The following is a 22875-nucleotide window of genomic DNA, read 5'->3' on the forward strand; positions in this document are numbered from 1 at the left end:
TGCGAACAAGTCGGTTGGGTAGTGTTTTCCATATTTTTCAAATTTGTTTGAACAAGTTTTAGAAGACAAAATTATTTATTAAATTAAAATTACAATTTTGAATTATTTTTACATTTTACAAAAATTTTAATATTAATAAAAACAAATTACAAAACGTAAAAATATAAAAATGTATTTAAAATATTGTTTATTGTACATCATACATATTCTTAATTATTTTAAATATGCATTATTTTACGATTGAGCTGCCAGTTAAGCCCTGAACCCTGCGAAATCCGATCCTCGATAACGATAGGTTTGGCAGAGGAACTTGCCTCTCTACTTCCGCCGAAAAGCGGATACTTGATGTGCATTAAGCTGGCTAATTACTTTGTAATTGTAATGTGCATTTATAACGCATTTGCTGAAGTGCGGGCGCCACAGTTTTCAAGTGCTTAATCCACCACGCGCTTCCGCTCTCCACGACATGCCCGCCGCTCTTCCGTTTTCCGGCTCTCTTTCGAAGGACGAAGAGAACTGGGGCGCGATGGTGTCTGCGCCCTGAGTCCTTGGCCGCGGCAGCAGAGGACCAAGCAGAAGCAGCAGCAGCAGCATCCGAATCCGAGGACCAAAACCGAATCCGAAACTCCGGCTCAGTGTGAATTTGCGACTCGAGAGCGACGGCGGCTCAAAGGAAACTTGGCTCGGTAAATAGTCCCCGAAAAAAGTGGGATCCTGGCAACAACAATCCTGGCCACATCCTCTGACAAAGCAGCAGCAACAACAACAACAGCAACTAAGTGGAAAAGCGGAATAGGCAAATGGAAATTGGTGGCAGTCGACGTCGCTGCCGCTGCTCTGCCAACTTGTAATCCCCGTGTGTGTGTGTGCGCTGTGTGTTGTGTGTGTGCGTGCGAGTGTTTATGTGTGGTCAGTGTGCCATTTTGCAAGCATTTTCCATGTGCGGTTCTCAAGAAATCAAAAGAAAATACGATTTGTGACAAAGAAAAACCAGCTTCAATAATGGCCAAACAAAAAACGAGAATTTTAGTTAAATTAAAAAAATATTACCATTTAAATCTCGCATGTTAACTACGCGTCATCAGTTGCCGCAGCCTCTGGAAAACTTGTAAAAAAAACCCTCCTTTGGCAAACCCAGAAAAATCAATCCCCCGCATAATATGAAAGTTGTGCTTTTCTTTTTTTTTTTTTTATTTCCCCCATCGAATTTGTTGCTAGTTAGCATGAACATTTCGTACGTTTTCCCCAGCAAGTCTGCCAAAAACGTTTTTCCACGCGAGAAAAAAAAGGAAAAGTTTAAGAGAAAAGCAAATGAGCCGCTCCCAAAAAATCCGAATTTATCAACAACAACAAGAGCAGAGGCGAGAAGAAGCAGCAGAAGGAGAAAGCGAAGAAAGAGCAACCACAACAACAGACAAAGAAAGGCGAAAAAAATAATTGAAAATCTAAGAAAGGGAATAACAAAAGAAATAAATTATTGGGTTTTTTTTTTAGATATATAAACTTGGAAAATGAAATTATAAATTTAAGGTACCTTACTGACTGAAAAAGGAGTTTCCTAGAAATAATACATACCATTAAAGTAAAATGGATAACGTTTTTAACAATTTCAAGCAAAATACAAATTTTATTTTTTATTTAAAAGTAAAGTTAATAGTACTGGTTTAAATGAAAGTCACAATAACAATTACTTTTCGTATTAAAAGGGTCAGCAAAAGTTGTTTTTGTTTCAGAGCATAGAATATAGACCCCACCGCATACGACGACCTACTTAGCATCCCTTGAAGGTCTTGTATTTTTCCTGGGCGAGATACTCGAACATAATTACTCGCGGCTCCTGGTGGCGCATTTCGCATTTTCGAAATGTCCCCAAAAACGCCTCAATTGAATAAGTGCCAAATGGAGGCAAATAGAGCTCCTCAGGCCCACTTAAGCGCACTAATCCGGTGCGACTAGTTAAAGTGTCCGAATCTAAATCTGTTCACTTGTTTGCTGTTGATTCAATCAAGCGCAAGTCGGCGCAATCACAATCACAATCACCCCGCACCACCATACTCATCCTCACAATTCAGAGAAGAGCTCAATGCAAATTGAGTTTATTGTTCGGTCAATTGAGGAGAATTCGCCTTCTTTGCCAGCACTCGTAAGACATTTACTTTATGGCCCGTAAGCAGATGAGGTGATTTGCGTTTAGTTGCCCGACTGCCAGCCGACTGCGAGGAGTTCAAGATCCGTTCGATCCGTGGAAAGATAATAACAGTCTCGTCTAGAAGTGAACCCAAAATCCTTTGATTTTACCCCCGCAGGAAAGTGTCTCGAGTGTGAAATGCCAAGTTAAGAAGTGAAGAAACCCAAGTGCAAACCAAAAAGTATACAACAAAATAATAATAAAATAATACAAAGCAAACGAAAGTGTTCAGCAACAAACATTCCTCGCCCTCGGTCATTGGATCAGGATATATATATACACATATACATATAGCATAAGCATCGGGATTCGGATAAGGATTCGGATTCAGATTCAGATTCTCCAAGGATAAGGAGCCGCAGACACAGATGCAGCCCTAAGTAAGTGCAATTAGCATTAGCCTAGCCACTAAGTTTTCAGTTCAGTTTTTGGCTTTTCCGACCAAAAGGGCGTGTGTTTCTCAGCATCTCTTTTTGTGAATGTGTGTGTGTGTGTGTGTCGCTTTCTCTCCAGCTTTCTCCCTTCTTGTTGTTGTTGTTGTCGTTGCTGCTGGCGTTTTTCATTGATGTTGATGGCCTGGTACATCATCAACTTGCTGCTCGGCTGCGCCTCTTTACTTTGTGTGTAATAAAATTGATGATAAAATAAAAATGGATAATGGGCGATTTTCGGTCTTCGTATTCGTCTTCTCGGAGAATTTTGAACTGAGAGAGAAATGAGAGCAAGCCATCAGCGAGGAGTCAAGAGTCCGTTGTTTACTGTCTCTCACTTTTGTGGTAAAATCACCAACACACAAAAAGCCTCCATTTCTCTTTTTTCACTCCGCCACACACACACGAGCTTTCTCTTCGGCTCTCTCTCTCTGTGTCCTTTGTGGGTTAATGTACGTGTGTGTGGGTGGAGGGGGTGCATCCTGTGGCTGATAAGAATGCTGCACAGTTGTTAATGGTTTTGAAAGCTCGCCTTCAAATTGCAACATTTTAATCACGATAATGCGGCCTCCGATAAAAAATAAATAGGAAGCAAACAATCGCGCATTAACAACAGAAGGATAAGTACAGTAGAAGTTGTGGTTTTTTCAAAAACCTCAGAAACGTAATGGAATACAAAATAAGTCGCTCTAAAAATGTTTAAACATCCCAAAATCATATTCTTCTATACCTGCTATACTTTATAGTACAGCAAATAAATTAATTTATTAATTTTTATTGATTTTTTACAAAAAGAAAGGATAAATATAGTATGTAATTTCTTAACTATTCAACTTGACATTATTGATAACAAATATACTCGTAAAAAAATTTTAACAGGTATTAACATTTTAATATTTGTTTCTTACATTTTTTAAAATTTTAACAAACCTAGTTCTCAGTCGTCTAAAACACAATCCATTCAAAGCCATTCAAGCAATATAATAAACTTCCAATCTCCGTACTCTAAAAATAAAACCTTTATTAAACTTCTTATCATTATCAGCTACATTTTATTTATACCACAAAACACAGTACTGTTTTTAGATAAAGAAATGCGTAAAATGTAGTATATATTTGGTTATGTAGATAGGCAAAGATAAATACGTGGAATTAGACCGAAAACGGGGGGAGTTAAGGTGCCAGGAAGCAGGCTGAATAGCAGGAATAGGACATTAAGGGAGCACACGTTCCGTCTTGGCCCGACTGAGCCTGGCATAATTTGGCCGCCGTATCGTATTTAGCCGGGTTAATTACCGAACATTGTGTTGATGGCTTAAGCGTTTCATGGGGCGCCATAATGTGGCCGGCTTGTCCTGGAGGCGCTTTTTAAAACGCTGTCAATTGTTGTCCTTGTTGTTGGTGCTGTTGCTTTTGCTCTTGGCAATTGCAGATTGCCCACAATGGTTTCTTGGCCGCATTGAGACTTCCGGCTTGATGCCGTGGAAATGACTGCGATAAGGTTAAATATTTAATAGGTTTTCCGGTTTTCTCCTTCAACTCTTCCCCCTCCTTTTCAGCTCGCGCGCAGGCTCTCCAGATAATTTCTCTAGTGACAACTGTCTGTCTGTCAGTCAACTCTGTCTCTTTCTCGCTTTCTCCGCTTTCCCCGCTTTCCCCGCTCGTTCTGTCACTTTGGAAAACTTTTGCAGCTGCCTTGGCTTTTGTTTTTGTGTTTTCCTATTTTTTTCCCCCGTTTTCCGCTTAGCTCCCTTTTGCTTTTGCTCCCTCTTGACTATTGGTGATGGCAGCATTTTAGAAATAAATTAAAATTTCATTTAAGTGCCTTTCAGCTGAAAACTTTCTTAATTACAAATGTTTTGTTGTCTGTTTCTGTGTGTCACCCACACCCGCTGAACATCATCCCCTCGAAAAAAAGAGACCTCAATTTCTGTCAATCGATGGGCGTTAAGTGTTCTTTTGCATGGATGGTTCAAGGTTAATCTCTGGTACCCCATTACGTGTTTCCGATGGCGAGGAGGGCTAAAATGTGTCAAGGTGGTGGTGGTTAAGCAGCATTTGGGCCAAAAAGAAGACACTTCAGATAAATTGCCTGCAAATGGCCGCAGCCAACTCAAATATACGTATGTAGGAAAATGAAAATATAAAAAATATAGACAAAGGACGGTAGCAGCAGCGGTGACATCTTTTAGTCATGAGCAGGTGCCCCGGAACTCTGGCAGTTGCATGCAAAAATAATCAAGCACAAATGGCACAGCACAGCAGCAGCAACATCCAATCCCCGCAGCAACAAGCCATGCACTCAAACGGACAAACGGACAACGGACAACGGACAAACACACCGGGGAAATGTGGAATGGAATGAATGGAGGAACTTTTGGAGCGCTCTTCGCATGCACTTAGATGAAAACGACAGCACCAGCAGCGTCCACAACAAAGAGCAGTAAGAACAAAAACAAAACGAGTCGAGTAATGACAGCAGCAACAGCAACAGCAACAGCAACACAACAGCAGCAACTGAGGCAGCCACCGCAGCAACAATGGGGCCAAGTCCTGGCCACGCCCCTCACATGCTGGCTTGTCTGGCTGCCAGTGGCGATTCAGGGATTCATTCATCCATTCATGCGCTCTGGACGACGACGATGAGGACGATGGCGAGGATGGCGATGTCGCCGGATGTGTGGCAGTGGGTGGTCCACTGTACACAGTGGGAAATGTGGCCAAAGGGATTCTGATTCTAAAAGTGCATAGGGATTTCCATGGACTTGATGGCTATTAATTTAGGCTAACGTTATTAACATTTTCCAAAACAAAGAAATTAGGAAAAACTTAAATATAAACTTAAGTCAAAAAGATATAATCGTAATAAGAAAATTTTGATTGATCCTAAAAACACAATAAAAATTAAATTATTAAATTTAATGCTAATTTACCAAATGTTTTTATTTTTTTACAATATGTATTCATTTTCAATAAGTTTATTATAGCCATGGAGTTTTATAATATTCCTTTGTCATTAAAATTACCAGTTAGTATAAATAAATAAATTTCCTGTCCGTTGCATAAAATCATTTGATTTCTATATATGTACAATGTACATTGTACATGTCACAAATTTCTCAAGTAAAATCAAGCCTTAAATACAATGTGCTAATTCTCAAAGCTTAAGGTTAATAATTGCAAAAATAAATATGAATTTCTAAGTGCTTAGCAGATACAATTTATATTGCAGTCCTAGCAATTATAAACGAAATCCTTGTTTAAACTGTATTATGATTAACTAATTAATTCACAAACAATTTAGCTGTTTTGCATGTGTGTCAGTTGGCTTTGTTTTCCCCGAGTGTACGCAAGACTTGCATCTTTGCCACATCGTTGTTGCCACTGATGATGTACTTGCTGCCTCTGTTGTTGTTGTTGGGGGAACACACTTAAGTGGTCGTTTAGAGTATGCCACGCTGTTGTTGCTTGTTTATGAATAAAAAATAGTTTATTTGCAAAACGTTTAGGCCATGGGGTGCTAAAGGGGCGGACACAGGGGGGGCGGGGCGCTGTAGAGCGGTCAATTAGAGAGTTTCATCGGGTTAAGCTTCCGCTGCTGGCTAATGGACTGGCCAGGAGAAGAAGCAGAGTGGCTGTTTCATAATTGAAAAAGTTTTCAATAAGGCATATATAATGTGAGTAGGGCATCCTAAGCCATAATGTGACATCTACGTAGGTGTGTGTAGGTGTGTCTGTGTGCTCGTGAGGGTCAGGATGTGTGTGCGTGTGTCTGCTTGTGGCAATTTCAATTGGCAACCTCGGGCTGCAGTAAGCGCACCCGTGAGTGCCATAAGCATGCGTCCAAAGATAATTGTTACGTCATTAAGCGACTGCCTGTAAAAGGCCCAGAACAGCAAACAAAATAAATAAATAAGAGACAATCACACACGCAGGCACACACCACACACTAATACACAGACAAGGATGTGTGGCACTGGGTAAGCAGAAATTATCGTTGCCTACTTTTGTGCGCAGTTCACAATTAAATACATTGGCAGCGACATATGCGGCAAAGCGTAAACAACAAGCCAGGCCGAAAAAAAGGAAAGAAAAGCGAAAAGGGCGGCTCAGCAGAGAGGAAAATGGAAGGAAGGAAAGTCCCTTCGAGCCGCCGCCGCTCTCTGCGTGTCTATCCCAGCGACTCTTATGCCGTTAGGCCAGCGCAGGCGCTCTCTCTCGCTCTCTCTTTGCCTCATATCCTGGCATAATCTGCTCTTACCCACACACACACACACTTACCGAATTGTGGGCAATGTCAATGTAACTTTTATCCAGCTGCCGCTTCACTGCTTTCCTTTGGCTGCAGCGCCTCCCCACGAAATGGTGTGCGTGTGTTTATGCTCTGATTTGAATGCCACTGATAAGGTGGCATTACGCACTCCTGTGGGGAGAGGGGTGTAGAGGGGGGAGGGTTCGGGGGAGTTGGGGCGGTTGCCTTTTGCATTATAATTCGATCTGCCTTAGTCACAGTGCCGCTACTTCTATGAATGTGTGAAGCTACAGAGAGAAAAAAGTGTTCATTTTAATGAAAACGATCTGTGAACATTGCGAATTCAAACCATTTAGAAATTATCCAAGTATTACAATACGAATTAATTTGAAAATCGATTTTAATAAAGCTTTTAATACAATTTTAAACAGTATGCGATTTTATAAACCATGGAATTACCTAAATAAAACCTTATAGCACAATTTTCCGGCAATATCATCTTAACAATTGGGGCTAGTATTGACATTAATAGATTACTTAAATCATTATGTTAAAAAAATGATTAGGCTGTCAAAAATTTCTTTTATACATAAATATTCTTTAAAAACCTTCCATAATTAAGTTAATAATTTAATTTAAAATCTTCATTAAAAGTTTTAAGGAAGCTTTCTTATAAAATAGCTTAACTAAACCAAAACTAAACTAGATTGGTAGCTTCAGCTTTTTATATTTTTTACTGCATTTTTACTGATATGTTTCGGTTTATTTACATATTCTTTAGCTTGTTAATATTATAAATTAGAATCATAAACCTCTTATTTTTTATTTGCTAGGTGTAAAGTGTAGTTTTTCTAGCTGTGCGTAAATAGTTGCAGATTGTGAGTCTGCCTTTGGGCGTGCAAGTTTACAATTGACTTTTAACGATACGACCCACACACAAGCACACACACACACATGCGCATTTCAGCAGGACGAACTTGTGTGCGAATTTATGTGTTATCATTTATTGTGTCTTTTGTGTGAAAACGTGCGCCTGGCAAAGATAGACAGACGAACCTACGAAAAGGCGCAGATATAGCCAGTCAGCCAACCAGCCACGCCCCAAAAAAGCCGCACCGCCCTCCTCGCAGCTCCATTTTGTGATAATATGCTGCGCCTTTTGTTTTCACAGCAATAAAAATTGGTTGTAATTTAGTTTCCTCCCTGTTACTGTATATGTGTGTTTTTCTATCCGTATCTGTATTTGTATCTGTATCTGTATCTGTATCTGTTTGTGTGCTCTGTTGTGATTGATACAAAGCCTGTGGGAGAGCTTTGTTTGCTTTTCCCAGCCCATTCCATATCCTTCGGGTTCCCGTTCTGATTCTGATTCCGATTCGAATTCGCCTTCGCTCTCCCTGGGCTTCCAATTAACTTTCGTTGATGCGTGTTTCATTTAAATGCCATTTGCGGCTCAACTATTTGTATGGCATACTTTGCGGCCAGTCGCAATTTGCATAGTCATAGGCCAATTATGGCCATCTATGCACACACACAATCACTCGTACGTGAGTCGCATAATTGGTTCGTTTTCGTTTCGGCCAATTCGAAGCTAATGTTTTATGGATTAATGCATGTGGAATACGGCGGAATGCAGTGCAGAAGTCACATAAAAATTGCAAATACATTATTGATGATGTAAATAAGTTGCAGCTGCCGTATGGGACATAAATAATTTCAAAACTTGCAAATGAACTAGAATTTATATTATTATTATGAAAATGCGACAAATATCGCTTTAATACCCGGATCATTTTATATACATTTTAATGGGCTAATTTGCATTTGTAATATATCTGCAAATTGCATATTGGCTATTCATTAGAATTGACAGTTAGTAAAAACTAAAAGGTTTGATAAATCAAATTTAAAATGGTAAAATGGATTATATATTATATTAGAAAATATTATAACAGTATTAAAATATTTATTTGATTATTTTACAGTCTAGCTACTAAATTCGGTATTAAACAATTTAATAATATACTAAATAAAATATTTTAGGCTAGGTTTTGGACATTTTCACCCCCTTAACCAAGTACCAAAATATGAATTTTAATAATACTCGTGCGATTTGTAAACCCCTTTTCTAATCCAACCTCTTGAAATATAATTTCTTGCCATTGCACATTGCAATTAGTCATACGAAATGCACTTGCTAACCTCATTCCCATTTCAATGCTCCTTTCATTGCAGCGCAGAGCAAGAATCTCGTCTTCGTCGCCAAGCTGAAGCAATTAACTGAAAATGTAGCAGGGAAAGAACATGGCCCAACTGGAACAGCAAATGCCATGCGATGCAACTAGCATAAACGTGAGTACAGAATCCAAGGAAATGCGAATGCGAACGCGAATGGTTGAGATGGAGATGGAAAATGGCTGGGAAAATGGGTAGGGAAATTAAAATGGAAAATGGGCTCTGGTGTCGTGGCTAATTGCTCGGGGTCTGGGTCTTGAATCTTGGAGCAGGCTTTTGTGAGAGCCGGAGCATTTCATTTGCTTTCAATTTGGCCGCCATCTAATTGCTTGGCACTAATTTGGCGTCTCGCATTTCATTTGCAGTCCGTCTGTCTGTCCCGGCCATTATTAAAGTTCCTCCTTGGCAACGTCCTTATTGTGTCACCCCAATCCCTTCCCTGCAGCACTAATCAACTGATATGAAATGCAGCTCAGGCTTGCCAAATAGCCGGAGGCCCTGGGCCCGAAAACTTATTGAATCGGCAGCAAATAGATTCTTGGCACAAAAGAAATGGCCATGTTTGACTGGCCCCAAAAATGGTAATTTGATGGCAAGTTTCGGCAAGTGCATCGATCGAAGTGCCAAATACTAGATTGATTTACAGCCCGGCACCGCCGGATTATCCGATTGTGTAACGAGTGTTTGAAGGGCTCTCAATAATCATTGAGTTTCAGCCGTGTCAACAGTTCTCCAGTTTGCACTCAATCAGCAGAGATTAAAGTTGGTTTAGGGCTTCAAAAATTCCAGTGCCGAAAGTTGCATCATATCGACCCTAAATTGTTAAGCTGAAATTTGATTTGATTTTTAATATCGTCGTGCTAGGTCCACAATCCCCCAACATCCCTACTTTCCCACATATATGTAGGTATGTGTACGCCTTGGCTAAATCAGTTTTACAACTTTTATGTGAATCCTTCACCTGCTTTATTGTTGTCGTTGTCGTTGCCTCCGAGGAGTATAAAAAGCCGTGTAACATTACCGGGGACAACGGCAAAATGGCAATGACAGCAACGACGGCAACAACAACGTCAATAGTTAAACTCGAGCGGGCTCCCAAGTACAAGATTGTTAGCATGGCGCGCAGGACACAGCAGGAGCCAGGACAACGCCGAGCTGGGGCACAAAAGGCAAACACAAATGCACAACATTCTTCGGTGGCTACACTGAGGGAAAAAAACAAACAAAGCTGGGCAATATCAGGCTTCGAAATCTATTTATCTTCTTTTTAATTTTAAAGTTTTATATTTTTATACCCTTGCAGAGGGTATTATGATTTCAGTCAGAAGTTTGCAACGCAGTGAAGGAGACGTTTCCGACCCCATAAAGTATATATATTCTTGATCAGCATCACAAGACGAGTCGATCTAGCCATGTCCGTCTGTCCGTCTGTCCGTCTGTCCGTCTGTCCGTCTGTCCGTCCGTCTGTCCGTCTGTCCGTCTGTCCGTCTGTCTGTTTCTACGCAAACTAGTCTCTCAGTTTTTGAGCTATCGGAATGAAACTTTCCCAAAAGTCTTCTTTCTATTGCAGGTAGTATATATGTCGGAGCCGACCGGATCGGACAACTATATCTTATAGCTCCCATAAGAACAATCGGAAAAAAAAAACTTTAAAAAATTCTAGCTTCGGTGTTTTTTGAAATATTACCTTCTACTTTTGGGGATGTTATTTTTTAAATATATCTGAATTTCGAATTAATTATTTAAAAAATCGGACTACTATATTTTGAAATAAAAATAGTTCGAAAAACCCTAGTTCGAAAATGAAAATTTGAAACAAAAAGTTTCTATTAAAGTTAATAATTACTAAAACTATAGATAAAAGTCTGAAAATCTTAATGTATAAAAAAATGAATTAAATAACAATTTTTTAAATTTAGGATTAGAAAATTTAAAAATTTAATAATTCTGTATTCCAGTTCATTCTTAAAAAATAAATTTTGGATAATAAATTATTTCCTTGGTTTACATTATAATAAAATGATAAGTCCGAAAAGGTCTGGAGACCATCCAAGAAAAGATTGAAAGGTATTGTTTTTAGTTTTTTCCTTTTTTTCAATGTTGAGTCTGGGAAATGGGAACGAGTGGGTTGCCCGCTGGGCATCGTGTTAGCCAGAGGAATGAGGATGGCAAATGCGATGGCCTCGACTCCTGTGGCTCCTTTCAGATCCTTTTAGGTGACTGTGGCTATGGCTTTGCCGCTGCTGCTGCATCTGAAATGCGGGGAAATGATGCATTTAATCGAAACGAGGGTGATGTGGGTGGGAAAGCTAAGCAGTAACAAACGAGGGGGCGGCCCCTGGGCGTGGTCGCTCCCATCAGCGAGCGGAAGTCAACACAAAAGCAATGGCCGTCCTGCAGGCGTGTTGGCTTGTCTTAAGCGGGTAACGAGTGGGTGGCGGTGGGCGAGGGGGTGTCACCTGCTTTGCATGTGACACACGCCCCCAACGTGCCATGGATACCTGAGCACTGCACTTCGACTCACTCAGGGAAAATAGGGGGTTAAACTAGGGATAACACTTTGGGTAATCCTTCAGGGATCAAAATTATTAATACGAATTTTATAAATTTCAATCTGGTGCTTGGAAAAATTTAAATGAATTTCAATTTGTGTATTTTAAGCTTTGGAACCATTTTTCTTAGACAAGATCCTATTAGTAATAATAATAATAGACCTCTGATATCGAAGATATTCATAGTTCATCTCCAATTCAGATGATTCCCCTACTTTTACTCCCAGTGTAACCCTAGTTGGAGTCGTGGAAGGTGCAGGCCTTTTTCTGCTAGTGCTACGGGATTCCCTTTCATATCGCATGGCACGTAAATTCGTAATAAATTTGAAATTATGTGCACATTTCGTGCCGCAGGCTGAAGGCCAAGCAATTTGCAACTTGCACTTTGATAATTTATGTTGCATCCGCCCAGGCAACGGTGGCCATAAGCATATATCACGTCGGTATTCGTGCTCCCCTGCATCCTTCCAATCCCCATCCTCATCCTCCCGGCTGGCAGGGATCCCAGGATGGCGTTGTCAAGCCGCCAGCAGGGGGAATTTTTTCAATTTTCACGAATGCAGAGAGCACAAAGGACATGGTGTCAGGCGAGTGGATTGATTATGCCGACTGTCAAGGACGCAAACACTCACTCACACACACTCATCTTACGGGGCTTCAGTTTCGCCCTCAATTGGACGTATCCTGTCACACGCTCTGTCAGCTGGCCAAGGACGAAAATAAGGGGACGGGTCAAAGAGGGGAATCGACGGCTTTTTGTCCAATCGCCCGCACAAATTGACAAATTGACGGTCAGTGCGAGTGACGCCGCCTAATAACACTCATTACGGCTCCATTCATCATCCGCATCCGAGTCAAAATCCGAATCCAAATGCGAATGCGAAGCCGCATTGCATGTGCAACTGACAGCTGCAATCGATATGCATTTCGCTTTTGATTCGAAATTTGATTTGCTGATTGCCGTCGCTCCAGGGGCTTCGTTGCAGACTTTGTATTTGTTTCATTAGTCTGGCATTTAGCAAAACAGGCGACCGATGTCGGTCATTTCAATTTTGGGGCTTTGGGGAGTACACTTGCAGTCATAATTGCTTGTAAAATAAGACTTAGTCGTTTAATTGCCATATTTCGAATTTATTTCTTTGACTAACGACAAGATATGATTTAAAAAGTCACTGCAACCTAAACAAGAAAGGAAGCTACCTTCGGCCAGCCGAAGCTTATATACCCTTGTAGATAAAAGAATACTCACTCGGTGCAGTTCCAGGGATTCCAGATTCAGCGTTTCGATTTATTTCAATTTTGTTTTTAAGTAGTCAAGAATCAAAACGCCTACTTCCTACAAAGTTACAATGAATTTTCTTATATTTGTTTGGGAGCCTTAAGATATAGTGGTCCGATCCGGCTGGCTCCGACATATGTACTACCTGCAATAGAAACAAGACCTTCGGGAAAGTTTCATCGCGATAGCTTTAAAACTGAGAGACTAGTTCGCATAGAAACGGACAGACGGACAGACGGACAGACGGACATGGCTAGATAGACTCGGCTATTGGTGCTGATCAAGAATATATATACTTTATGTGGTCGGAAACGTCTCCTTCACTGCGTTGCAAACATCTGACTGAAATTATAATACCCTCTACAAGGGTATAAAAAGAAGCTACACCTTAGCAACATTTTTGCAATGACTGTTTAAAATAAATCCAGTCGTTTATTTAAAAATGGACCATGTGTCTTAAGGCTTTTTCTAAAAGTTAGCTATTAAATAGATTTTGTCTTCATTAATTCATCATTTATTTTTCCTAAGAAAAAAAAGGTTTATTGTACAAATTGTTAGCTTTATAAATATTGTTGTAAAAGTGCCTTTAATATTTACAATATCACCGAGAAAACTAAACCAAATGGAAATTAGTTTAAAACAGTTTTTACCTTCTAAACCACAGGTTTCTTTTGAAACATGAATTTTCCTAGTGTAACAATGAGTTGGAATCCACATGCCAATCAATTAGTTTTGCAGTTGGCCAACATGTCAGCGGGTTTTCACGCCAGTTCCCTGCAGTCCAAGTGCGGCAAAAGTTGCACTCAAATTAAATGCGATTTGTTAAATGTTTGGGGGAAATGCTCGTTGCTGTCCTCGCTCTACTGAAAGTTGATTTAATTTGCTGACTTGGCATTGGTTTCATTGGTCGAACGGTGGGTAATTGCATTTCACTGGCGGTGAATCGAGTTCGGATCTGCTGGCCACTGCAGCATATGCGTATTTTATGTGCAGTCAACTCCATCATGAATATTTCACCAGCAGGGCGAATCGCAAAGTCCCCATTCCTCTACTCGCCCACTTCCGCTGTTCCATTGATTTTTGCATTGCTAAGGATTTGTGCATCGTTTTGTATTTGACCCTTACAAACCGGTAATCGAAGGGAAAAATTTTTAAAAAATAGGAAACCTAATCCGATACACAACTAAAATAGATTTAGAAAAGAAAATATGTGATTAAACTGAAAATTATAATTACACCAAGACGATTTTTAAATTCCAAGAAGTTTAAAAATAAAATACCGTTTTATTAAATGCCCTATAAATGAAGTTTTTTTCTGAAAGAAAAGCAGGTTTTATGGATTCAAATGTTCTTTCTGCAAATATTGTTGTGAAAGAGTCCTAAGAATTTAATAATAACCACTAGCAAAGGTAGACCTTAATTATGATTTTTTTTTCGAAACAGAAACAGAATTATGGGAATATTCTGTCTAGTTTTCACCGAAATCGACCAATTGTTTGTGTTAAGTTTTATTAGGTATTCGAAAGCCAGTAAATTCGTCTATGGATTTTGTGCTCGTCTTTCGTCCGTGTTGTTTGTTTGCCCGGCAACAACAGAAGCAATCGTAAACAATTTGATTTTAACGCACACGGGACAGGCTAAAAAGGGGCGGACAGGCGAGAGGGTGGGCGTGGCAGGTTGTTAGACTGGCAGTGCAGGAATTCTAATCGGATTTCGTTGCAGCTGCGGCCGAAGCTGCCGGGGAAACAAAAGCTTTTGCCAGGAAATTGATATCGAAAGCAATTTGGCACCGCTGCCCTCTGCGGATGAGAGATACGGGGATTTCGATGGTTAGGGGGTGGATTATGGACTATGTATGCGGACTATGGACCAAGGGACGTTACTTTTTGGGACCGAAAACCCAGAGCCAGTAATTCAATTTCAGTTCGCTTTGGCTTTGGCTGTGTGGCACACGCTGCGTATGCGCAACTGCAGGCGTGGCGTAATCTTTGGCACTTCAATTTGATCGCCGGGCATTTGTAAGACCTTCGACAACGCCGGCTAGAGTCCTGCTGCTCCTTGCTGCATATATCCTGCCACATAGTGTAGTGGCTGACGTTGATGAATATTGCTACAGCGATAAATTCAATTACAAGAGCCGAGTTGGGGCCAAGTCGAGTGCTATAACTCAACTGACAGCGGCAGAACTCTTTGCCGCCTCCGCCACTTTATCCACTTGACTTGGCTCTTAAAGTGCTGCCACAAACTGAGAGACACGGACACGCACAGAAAAACCAAGAAAAAAGGCAGAAAAGAAAAAGGGGAAACCGTGGCAAGGAAAACAGTTAAAAGTAAACAAAAAAAGGAGGCAAAACAACATAAAATAAATGTAATAAATTTTAAACATAGAGATGATAAATTGCTCTGGGACTCGACTCAAGGCGCTGCCAATGGCAAAATGCCGTTGCGCGATTCTCGGCGCATTCCTACATTTTTACAATTTGTTTGCGGCTTCGCTTCGCTGTCGTGCCCCGCCCCTTTTCTACCCCACCGACCCCTCGACCGCCCGCCACCCCTTTTGGCACGTGTGTTTGGCATTTTTATCTATTTGGCAGCTGCTTTTGCTTGTCGTTGTTTAATTTAGTTTGCTACGAAATTGATTTGCTGCAAAGTTTCGGAGCTTCCCCCCATTTTATTTGGTGTATATACTTTACTTTACAATCTTTTTGACACGCCCACGCCTGCCTGCCGGAAAGTTTCTCAACTTCCGGGCGAAGTCGCATTAATGCTGCAGTTGCAAATGTTTTGCTCGTAACTTTTACTTAAGCGCTGCCAGCTGTTTGGTGGATCCTGGTTGCTGGATCCTGGCAATGCAAAGTTGAGCTTAAGACTTGTCTGTCTGCCTGTCACCTTGTACTGAGTTCTTCACCGCTTTTCTCTTTGCAGAAACTCAGAAGATTCCGTGATTAGGACGTGTTGTACCCTAGCGCTCTAAATGCAGACGATATGGTGAGTTATCCAGAGTTTTCTAGTGAAAATTTCTATATCAAAACCAGAGAGAACGCTATCAGATACCCGTTAGTCAGCTAAAGGAAGTGCGAGGGAGGTGGAGATCTGCATGCAGCAAAGCAACTGCTTGCACTGCTTGAATTCTATTATTTACTCCTAACTTTTTAATGAATGGTCCGATTTGAAAATGTTTTTCTACATTTCGATAGGTATTTATAAGAGCAACAAAATTGCATTTACACTTTTTTTAAATCTCTAATGATGTGGGCAGCAGACACACGACAAAGGTTGTGTAAAGTGATTGTGGGATTTACGAAGAATATATATACTTTAAGGGGTAGGAAATGCTTTCTCCTACCTGTTAGAATAAATTCGGACTTTCCCATTAACTTTACGAGTAACGGTTATAACTAGCTAAAGGCCCTACAACTACAATTTCTCAGTTCCAAAAATCAATTTTAATCAAGTTCTCGACTTTCGATTGGCCTAAAGCTCAACAAGTTAATGCTTTTGTCTGATTAATTGCAATTTCACACAAATAGCTGACGACATACACAGACTACTGCTCAAACTCCAATTCCAACTCATAATCACACCGACAGAAAGTCGCATAAATCATGTATTACGCATACGCCGCATATGCCCAGAACTATTAACAAGCGCATTGCGTATTCATAAAAGCATTTTGATGTGCTGAAGTGCACGCTGTTGTTGCACAAGCAGGCGGCTCTAGTGTTTCTGTGTTTCGACGAGGATGACAGGAATAGAGACGGAAATATAGAACGACGAGCTAAGTTTTCTAATTAAAAACTACAAATAATTGTGACTCGTAATGAGCACACACATGGCGCACTTAAATCTTGTTGTGGCCCCGCGAAAGCCAAATTTAAATTGCAATTTGTCACTGTGGTTGCCAGTTGCTAGTTGCTGATTCCGAGTTGCTGGTTGCTGGCTGCCATGTATGTACATGTGCAACATGCGACTACAAGGCTCTGTGTCCTGGCTAATTTCCATTCCGGCGACTGCCTCTGATGACGCTGATGATGATGAAGTTCCTTTTGCCACGCGCAGCTAGCAACTAAAGGCAAAGGCACGCCTGCAATTCATTTCGCTTTTTTTTTGTGTACAGAGAAATGCACAAAAAACGCGTGACAGCCTTTGTGGATGTTGGCCACACACAAGTGACTTTAAAGCTTTAATTCAAACAGAATGTTAATCAACCAAGTGAATGCATATTGTTGATGGTTCCACCCACAAAACATCAGAAATGTAAATGCCACATTGCGGTATACATAAATGCATCACCAACTGTATTTGTATCTGTATCTGTATCTAGAGAACGGCTGCAGATACAGAAGATGGCTAAATTTATGCCACCAACTCGCAGCGTTGAAGTGAGACTGCTGCCGTTGCTTTTTTGTTGCCGTCGAGATGCACTGATGATGATGATGATGCGCTGCTGTGGATGGCAACTTTTTGTGCTGCATCGAGCGCCATTTGTTTCAGCCACCATCTAGGATCCTTTTGCTGGGCTTTCAGAGCCCTTGCCGAGGGTTTAATAACTATTTTGGAGTGTTTGCCGCGCTTAGAAAGAGGATTGCTGTGGGTGGCAAGCATTAAATATAAACTCGGATGCAGCTGGGGCAAGTTTGTAAGACTCGGATGGAGAAGTTCTGAAACAAAGTAAATGAATGGAAGGGACATCGCCAAGCTGAGGGATTTATTATACCATTTTACTTTAGTTTAATGTGTTTAAAATGTTAATTTTAAATACTGATTTTAATAATAATTTTTTTAATCCTCTTAAGTTTTGAAAGATCCCCCTTTCAAGGACCTTCTGTTAGGGCATCGGGAAAACCCAAAGTCAGTGGCCAACCTTTCATTTGCTGCGTTTTCTCCACTTTCAGCCGCTTTGAAGTGGTTCCTGCGCTTTAGTCGCTTCTAATTGGCTCTGGCTGGCTTTTAATTTTCGCTGCCTTTATTATTTTCGCATTCGCTGGCCTTTGAACGACGAGGAGGAGCACTCATTAAACCGCTGGCCAAGTGCACAATTAGCGGGGCCACAGATACGGGTCAAAGGGCGTAGTTCCATCCATCCCTGCGATGCCCTGCGATGCCAAACAAACTGACTAATTGCGAGAAAAACAGAAACAGGTCAGCCGCAGGTGCAAACGAAACAAACAAAAATAGAGAGCTGCGCGAACATTTGAATAATCATTAGCGGCAACAAATTGCAATTTATTTGCATCGTTACTGTGGCCATTGTGGCTGTTACTTTTGACTGCAATTAGCATTTTACAGTAGGTAGTAGCAGTAGCAGTTGTCCGAGTGCAGCGAATAATTTCCAATTATGCGGCAGAGCCAGAGACATGGCAACATGCAGCGTTCGCAGCGTTGACAGCTCGGCAAAAGTTGTCCTGCCAGGCGAGCAGGCTCCTTAATTATTCAGCAGGATACACACATGAGCTCACATCCTTTGCTGCCAGCTGCCCGGAATTAATGGATACAGCTGAAACGTAACAGAAAACACCACTCAGGCACCCAAACCTGCCCCGAAAACCGCCTCCCCCGCCTTCTTACGCTCCAGAAAAACTCCGGCACTCCAACACTCAGCACTTTTCGACATTCACCTAGTTACGCATACGCCCTGATGACATTAGTGCAGCATTGCAGACAATTTTCGTTGGCTAAATGGGAAAGCCAGCGACCAGCGGCCAGCAGAGGCCCGGTAACCGACATTTGCCAAAAAGGCGCACGCAAACATACACTGGAAAAAAACACTGTGAAGGAGAAATTATATTGCTGTTGAAGACGAAAAGACACAGTTCCTAAGACATTAGTTTTTTAATACTTTACTTAATTGGCTTACAAAAAATTACCGAAATTGTCTAAAATAAAAAATTTTTTTAAGGTTTTTTTTTTTCAAAAAGTCTGATTTAATAGAAACATATTTTAAAGATTTTAAAACGCTTTAAGATGTCTAAAAGTAATCAATATTCTTATTTTAGATTTCCTCAAAAATTTGACTAAAGTTTAAATTAGTAAATATTTTATTCTTTTTATTCTTTTAAAAAGATTGAGCCTAATAGTTTAGTTTTAGATTTACCGATGGATTTTATTAAAGTTAAAAACAGTAAATACTTGTTTTTTGAGTTTTTAAAAAGATTGAATTTAATTATTTAGTAGAAAATAATTGCGAGGATAAAAACTAAGTTTGGAAAAAAGCAACGACATTTTTCTGAGTGCACAAACTCAGCATCACACATTTGGCCATAGACGTGTGTGCGTGCGACGCAGTTTCACGTTGATTACGAGCACTTTATGGCTCCGTGCTACGTGTGGGCGTTGCTGTTGGATTGCTGGATTGCCGGATCTGGCCGAGTAGGACTGCCATAGACATGATGTCTATGCGTTCATTGTTGCAATTTTTACTTTATTATCAACGTCTGTAATCACTACAACAACACTACAAGGGCAGCAGCAGCCAACCAGCAGCCGAGGGGTTGATGGCTAGCAAACTTGTTTCGGCGTCTGTTATTGCGGCCAAAAACATTTCGAGTGGCGGAAATTTGATAAATGCCTGGCCTGACCCAATGGGCGTGGCATTCGCCAAGGGTTTATCTAGTGTACTTGTAGGTTATTTATGATTATTCCGCATATTTTTATGGCTTGCAAATGAGGAATGAGTGTGCGACACAGGGGCGTAGTTCGCTGGGGTTTCTGGGGGATGAATAACTGGATAATTCAGCTAATTTCTAGAGATATTACCAAAGAAATGTATATCAGGAAAGGCTAACTTTCAGTCAATTTCTTATCATTTCCTTGTTATGAGAATCATTGTATGTATGTCAATGGAAGCTTTTTGGTTACATTTCAATAACAGCAAAAGCTTTCGGCTTACAGTTACACTAAAGTCACGTAAATGTAAAAACCTTGACATTTATAACTCAACTAAAAGCTTTTAGGACATAAGCTTTAGAATGTTTTCCATCCCTTACAAATTTTACACGAGGATGTAAAGCAAAAGCTTCCAAGGATATGTCACAAGTAGAGCAACCAAAGCGTATACTTAATATTCAAAATCAAATTTAACTAAAATTTTATTTAAAGTATTTAAACAAATATAGAACGCGATTGTTATTGAGATACACTTCAAATGCAATTTAAATTTCCCCAGTTCCTTGAGCCTATATTAAATGTAAATAAACCCCACAAAACTCTAGAAAGCATTGAAAAACAAACATTACAAATTGAACCCCTTAGTCAGAAGGTCTTTAAAAGCGAGTCGGGGATTTGTCAGCTTGTAAAAAAAAAACAGTAAAAGGATTGCCCCTAGGCGTTAACCGAATGGGCGTGGCCTGCCAGTGGAAATTGATTAAAAAGACAAGAACCCGAATGCTTTGTGATGCTGTCCGTTTCCCTGTGGCGTGTAATCCCAACCCAACAACAAGCAAACGGCGTTTCAAGGAATCGATAATCGAAGCGATTGGATTATCAAAACCGTTTTTGTCCCTTTTGTCAATGGTCACTATAAAGACTTACTTATTCGTTTTTAACAACTACTTCATGCCCTTTGATGCCTTTTCAAATCTCATTTCAGGGCACAACATGGCCTCAGCACAGATACGACATTTCTATAACACACCAACAACAATTTCTTCAACGACAACAACAACAACACGACAACCTTTACAACAACAGCAACAGCAGCACACGAACAACTGCAACAACAGCAAACGGAAGCAATTTCAAAGCGATACGTTTCTGTGCCACACACAAACACAAAGCGAATCGGAGGCAACAGCAACAGCAGCAACATTATGCCAGTCAACGCTTGCGGCAGCAGCAACATCATCAGCAACAGGAGCAACAGCAGCAGCAACGGGAGCAACAGCAACAGATGATGTACCAGCCAGCGAATGTCGTCAGTCCTGGACAACAGATGAGATCTCTGCCAGCAAGAGAAACAACCAGCACAGGATGCGATATCCTTTGGTCGGCAGCGGTGCAACCTGCGATATTGCTGCTGCTCCTGCTGCCGAGCTGCAACAGCAATGTCTGGCCGATCCTGCTGCTACTTTGGCCGCTTCTACAGGGACTTCGGAGCAGGATCGCCTCCGCCTCCTATCACGCCTATCTTCCAAAGTCAGCCAGTCAGACTCTACGAAACAACAGCAACAACAACAACGAAAGCTCTTTCAACACGGCGCTTCAACTTCGACGACTCCGGCAGTCGGCATCCTTACGGATATGCAAAAGTTTGCACGCTCTTTATTTCCGCTGGTTATCATCTTTAATCTGCTGCCTTTGTTCTATGCAGGTAAGTGGCGCCACTCAATCGAATAATATTAATTAAATAGTAAGTGATTTACTGTTAACGGCTGACGAGGTCAATTGTTGGACTTCGTGTATTGTTTCAGTTTTTCAAGTGACAAATACGATTATTTCACAGAATTCAAAAAGGTCATTTGAATGCAATTACAGTATTATTGGGCCCTTTACAGTTAACAATTTTTATAAATATTAAATAAAAAGTGATATAAATTTAACATAATGGATTCGAAAAACAATTCATTAGTAAACTATTTTTAAAAGTTATATGATAAATACTGGTACAGAAAAATTATATTTTTAAACTTTAAATTTGTCTAATAAAGTTACAATATAACCGCAACAAAATTGTTATGGTGCAGCATGAACCTTAACTTTTGCGAAAGTTTTTCCCTCTCAATTTCCATGCTGAACTATTTTAAAACAAAACAATTTTCCTTGCTCCTAATTACCAAGTCTCGAGTGTCCACTAGCCCACTTTCAACCAGAGAGAGTTTAAAAGACCCCACCGAGGGCCCACTGTAGTCGTTTGGGTTGGTAAATAAATAATTGAAACTGTCGAAGAACATTTGCAAATCTGGCCAAACAACAACTGAGCTCATTATTTATGTACGCAGCCAAATATGTATTGACTGCCAAAGGCAATGGAAAAAATTTAATGACCGGCAAAAGTGAGCAGCATTCCCGGCAGGCAGGAAGGAAGCAATCCGCCACCCACTCCCAGCGAGTTTTCCTCTTTTTTTCCAAACTCTTTGTGTGACAGTTTTATATTTTTTAGCATTTGGGCTGCCTTTGCTCATTTTTCAGAGCACGCACAAAGGCAAAATTATAAGAGAGTTGGGGTCAAGCGAGGTTGAGGCCTAGAAAACAATGCGCTGGGCGGTCTTAATTGCTTCTCGGGAGCAAAAACAATAACAGACCCTTTTCTTTAAGGGGGCAAAAACTCTGACTCTGCCGCAAACTTATTAATTAAACGCGCTCATAATTATTTAAGACAAGCTGCCGCCGAAGCAAATTCAATTTGTGATCATTGCCCGATAAGCAGCGAGGGAGCTGCAGTAATCAGGAGGGGGAAAACCTAATGTGGCAGAAGCGGAGGCAAACAAAGGCGGCGCCATTTCAAAAGAAATCAATGACAATTCGTTAAAGGTCCCCCAGCAGTTAGGAGAACCACCCAGCCCCCTCCAATTTTCCACCCCATCCCCAGGACACTTGCCATCATCATCATCATCGACATTCGAGCAGCGATTAAAGACAATTGAAGCCGCAGATGCAGGCACTAGAAGTCTGCTTTCTTATCAGTTTGGAGTGGTTCCTCTCTCTCTCTCTGGATTTTCCTTCGCATTTCGGAAAAGCTCGCGCCTGCGCTGCCAGGACTTGCATGTTATCATTTTGCCAGAGAGTTATTCTTATCAGTTGGCCAGGCGATTGTTTGCTGGGTTATCCCTAGCCTTTGTTTGGCCCAAATAAATCGCTGACTTGGCTTGCCGGACGACTGGACCTCCAATAATGGGTGGGAAAGTCAAAGACGCCTGTGCCCCCGGGCACACACAGGTCAATGTATCTGTGATTCGACTCCCATTTATCTTGGACGACGTCGTTTTTGGCCCGGCCTAATG

At 40.8% G+C, this 22875-nt stretch overlaps 1 protein-coding gene across 6 annotated transcripts in view; it reads left to right on the forward strand.

The window, feature by feature from the left end:
- Window positions 1-9112: 9112 nt before the first annotated feature.
- The window catches only part of LOC108057461 (cubilin), a 48255-nt gene continuing 34492 nt past the window's right edge, over window positions 9113-22875 (forward strand). For 5 of the 6 annotated variants that reach the window (XR_006412373.2, XR_011419480.1, XM_070217867.1 and 2 more), the window contains exons 1-3: window positions 9113-9223; window positions 15863-15925; window positions 20526-21245. Coding sequence is in view for 4 of the 6 variants with exons in the window: in XM_070217867.1 (XP_070073968.1) it covers window positions 20534-21245 (712 nt within the window). In the remaining 2 variants the exon portion in view is untranslated. The remainder of the gene's footprint in view (window positions 9224-15862; window positions 15926-20525; window positions 21246-22875) is intronic. The other variant, XM_017141723.3, reaches the window with a different exon arrangement.

Source organism: Drosophila takahashii, chromosome 3R, assembly GCF_030179915.1.
Source record: "Drosophila takahashii strain IR98-3 E-12201 chromosome 3R, DtakHiC1v2, whole genome shotgun sequence".
Classification (NCBI taxonomy): domain Eukaryota; kingdom Metazoa; phylum Arthropoda; class Insecta; order Diptera; family Drosophilidae; genus Drosophila; species Drosophila takahashii.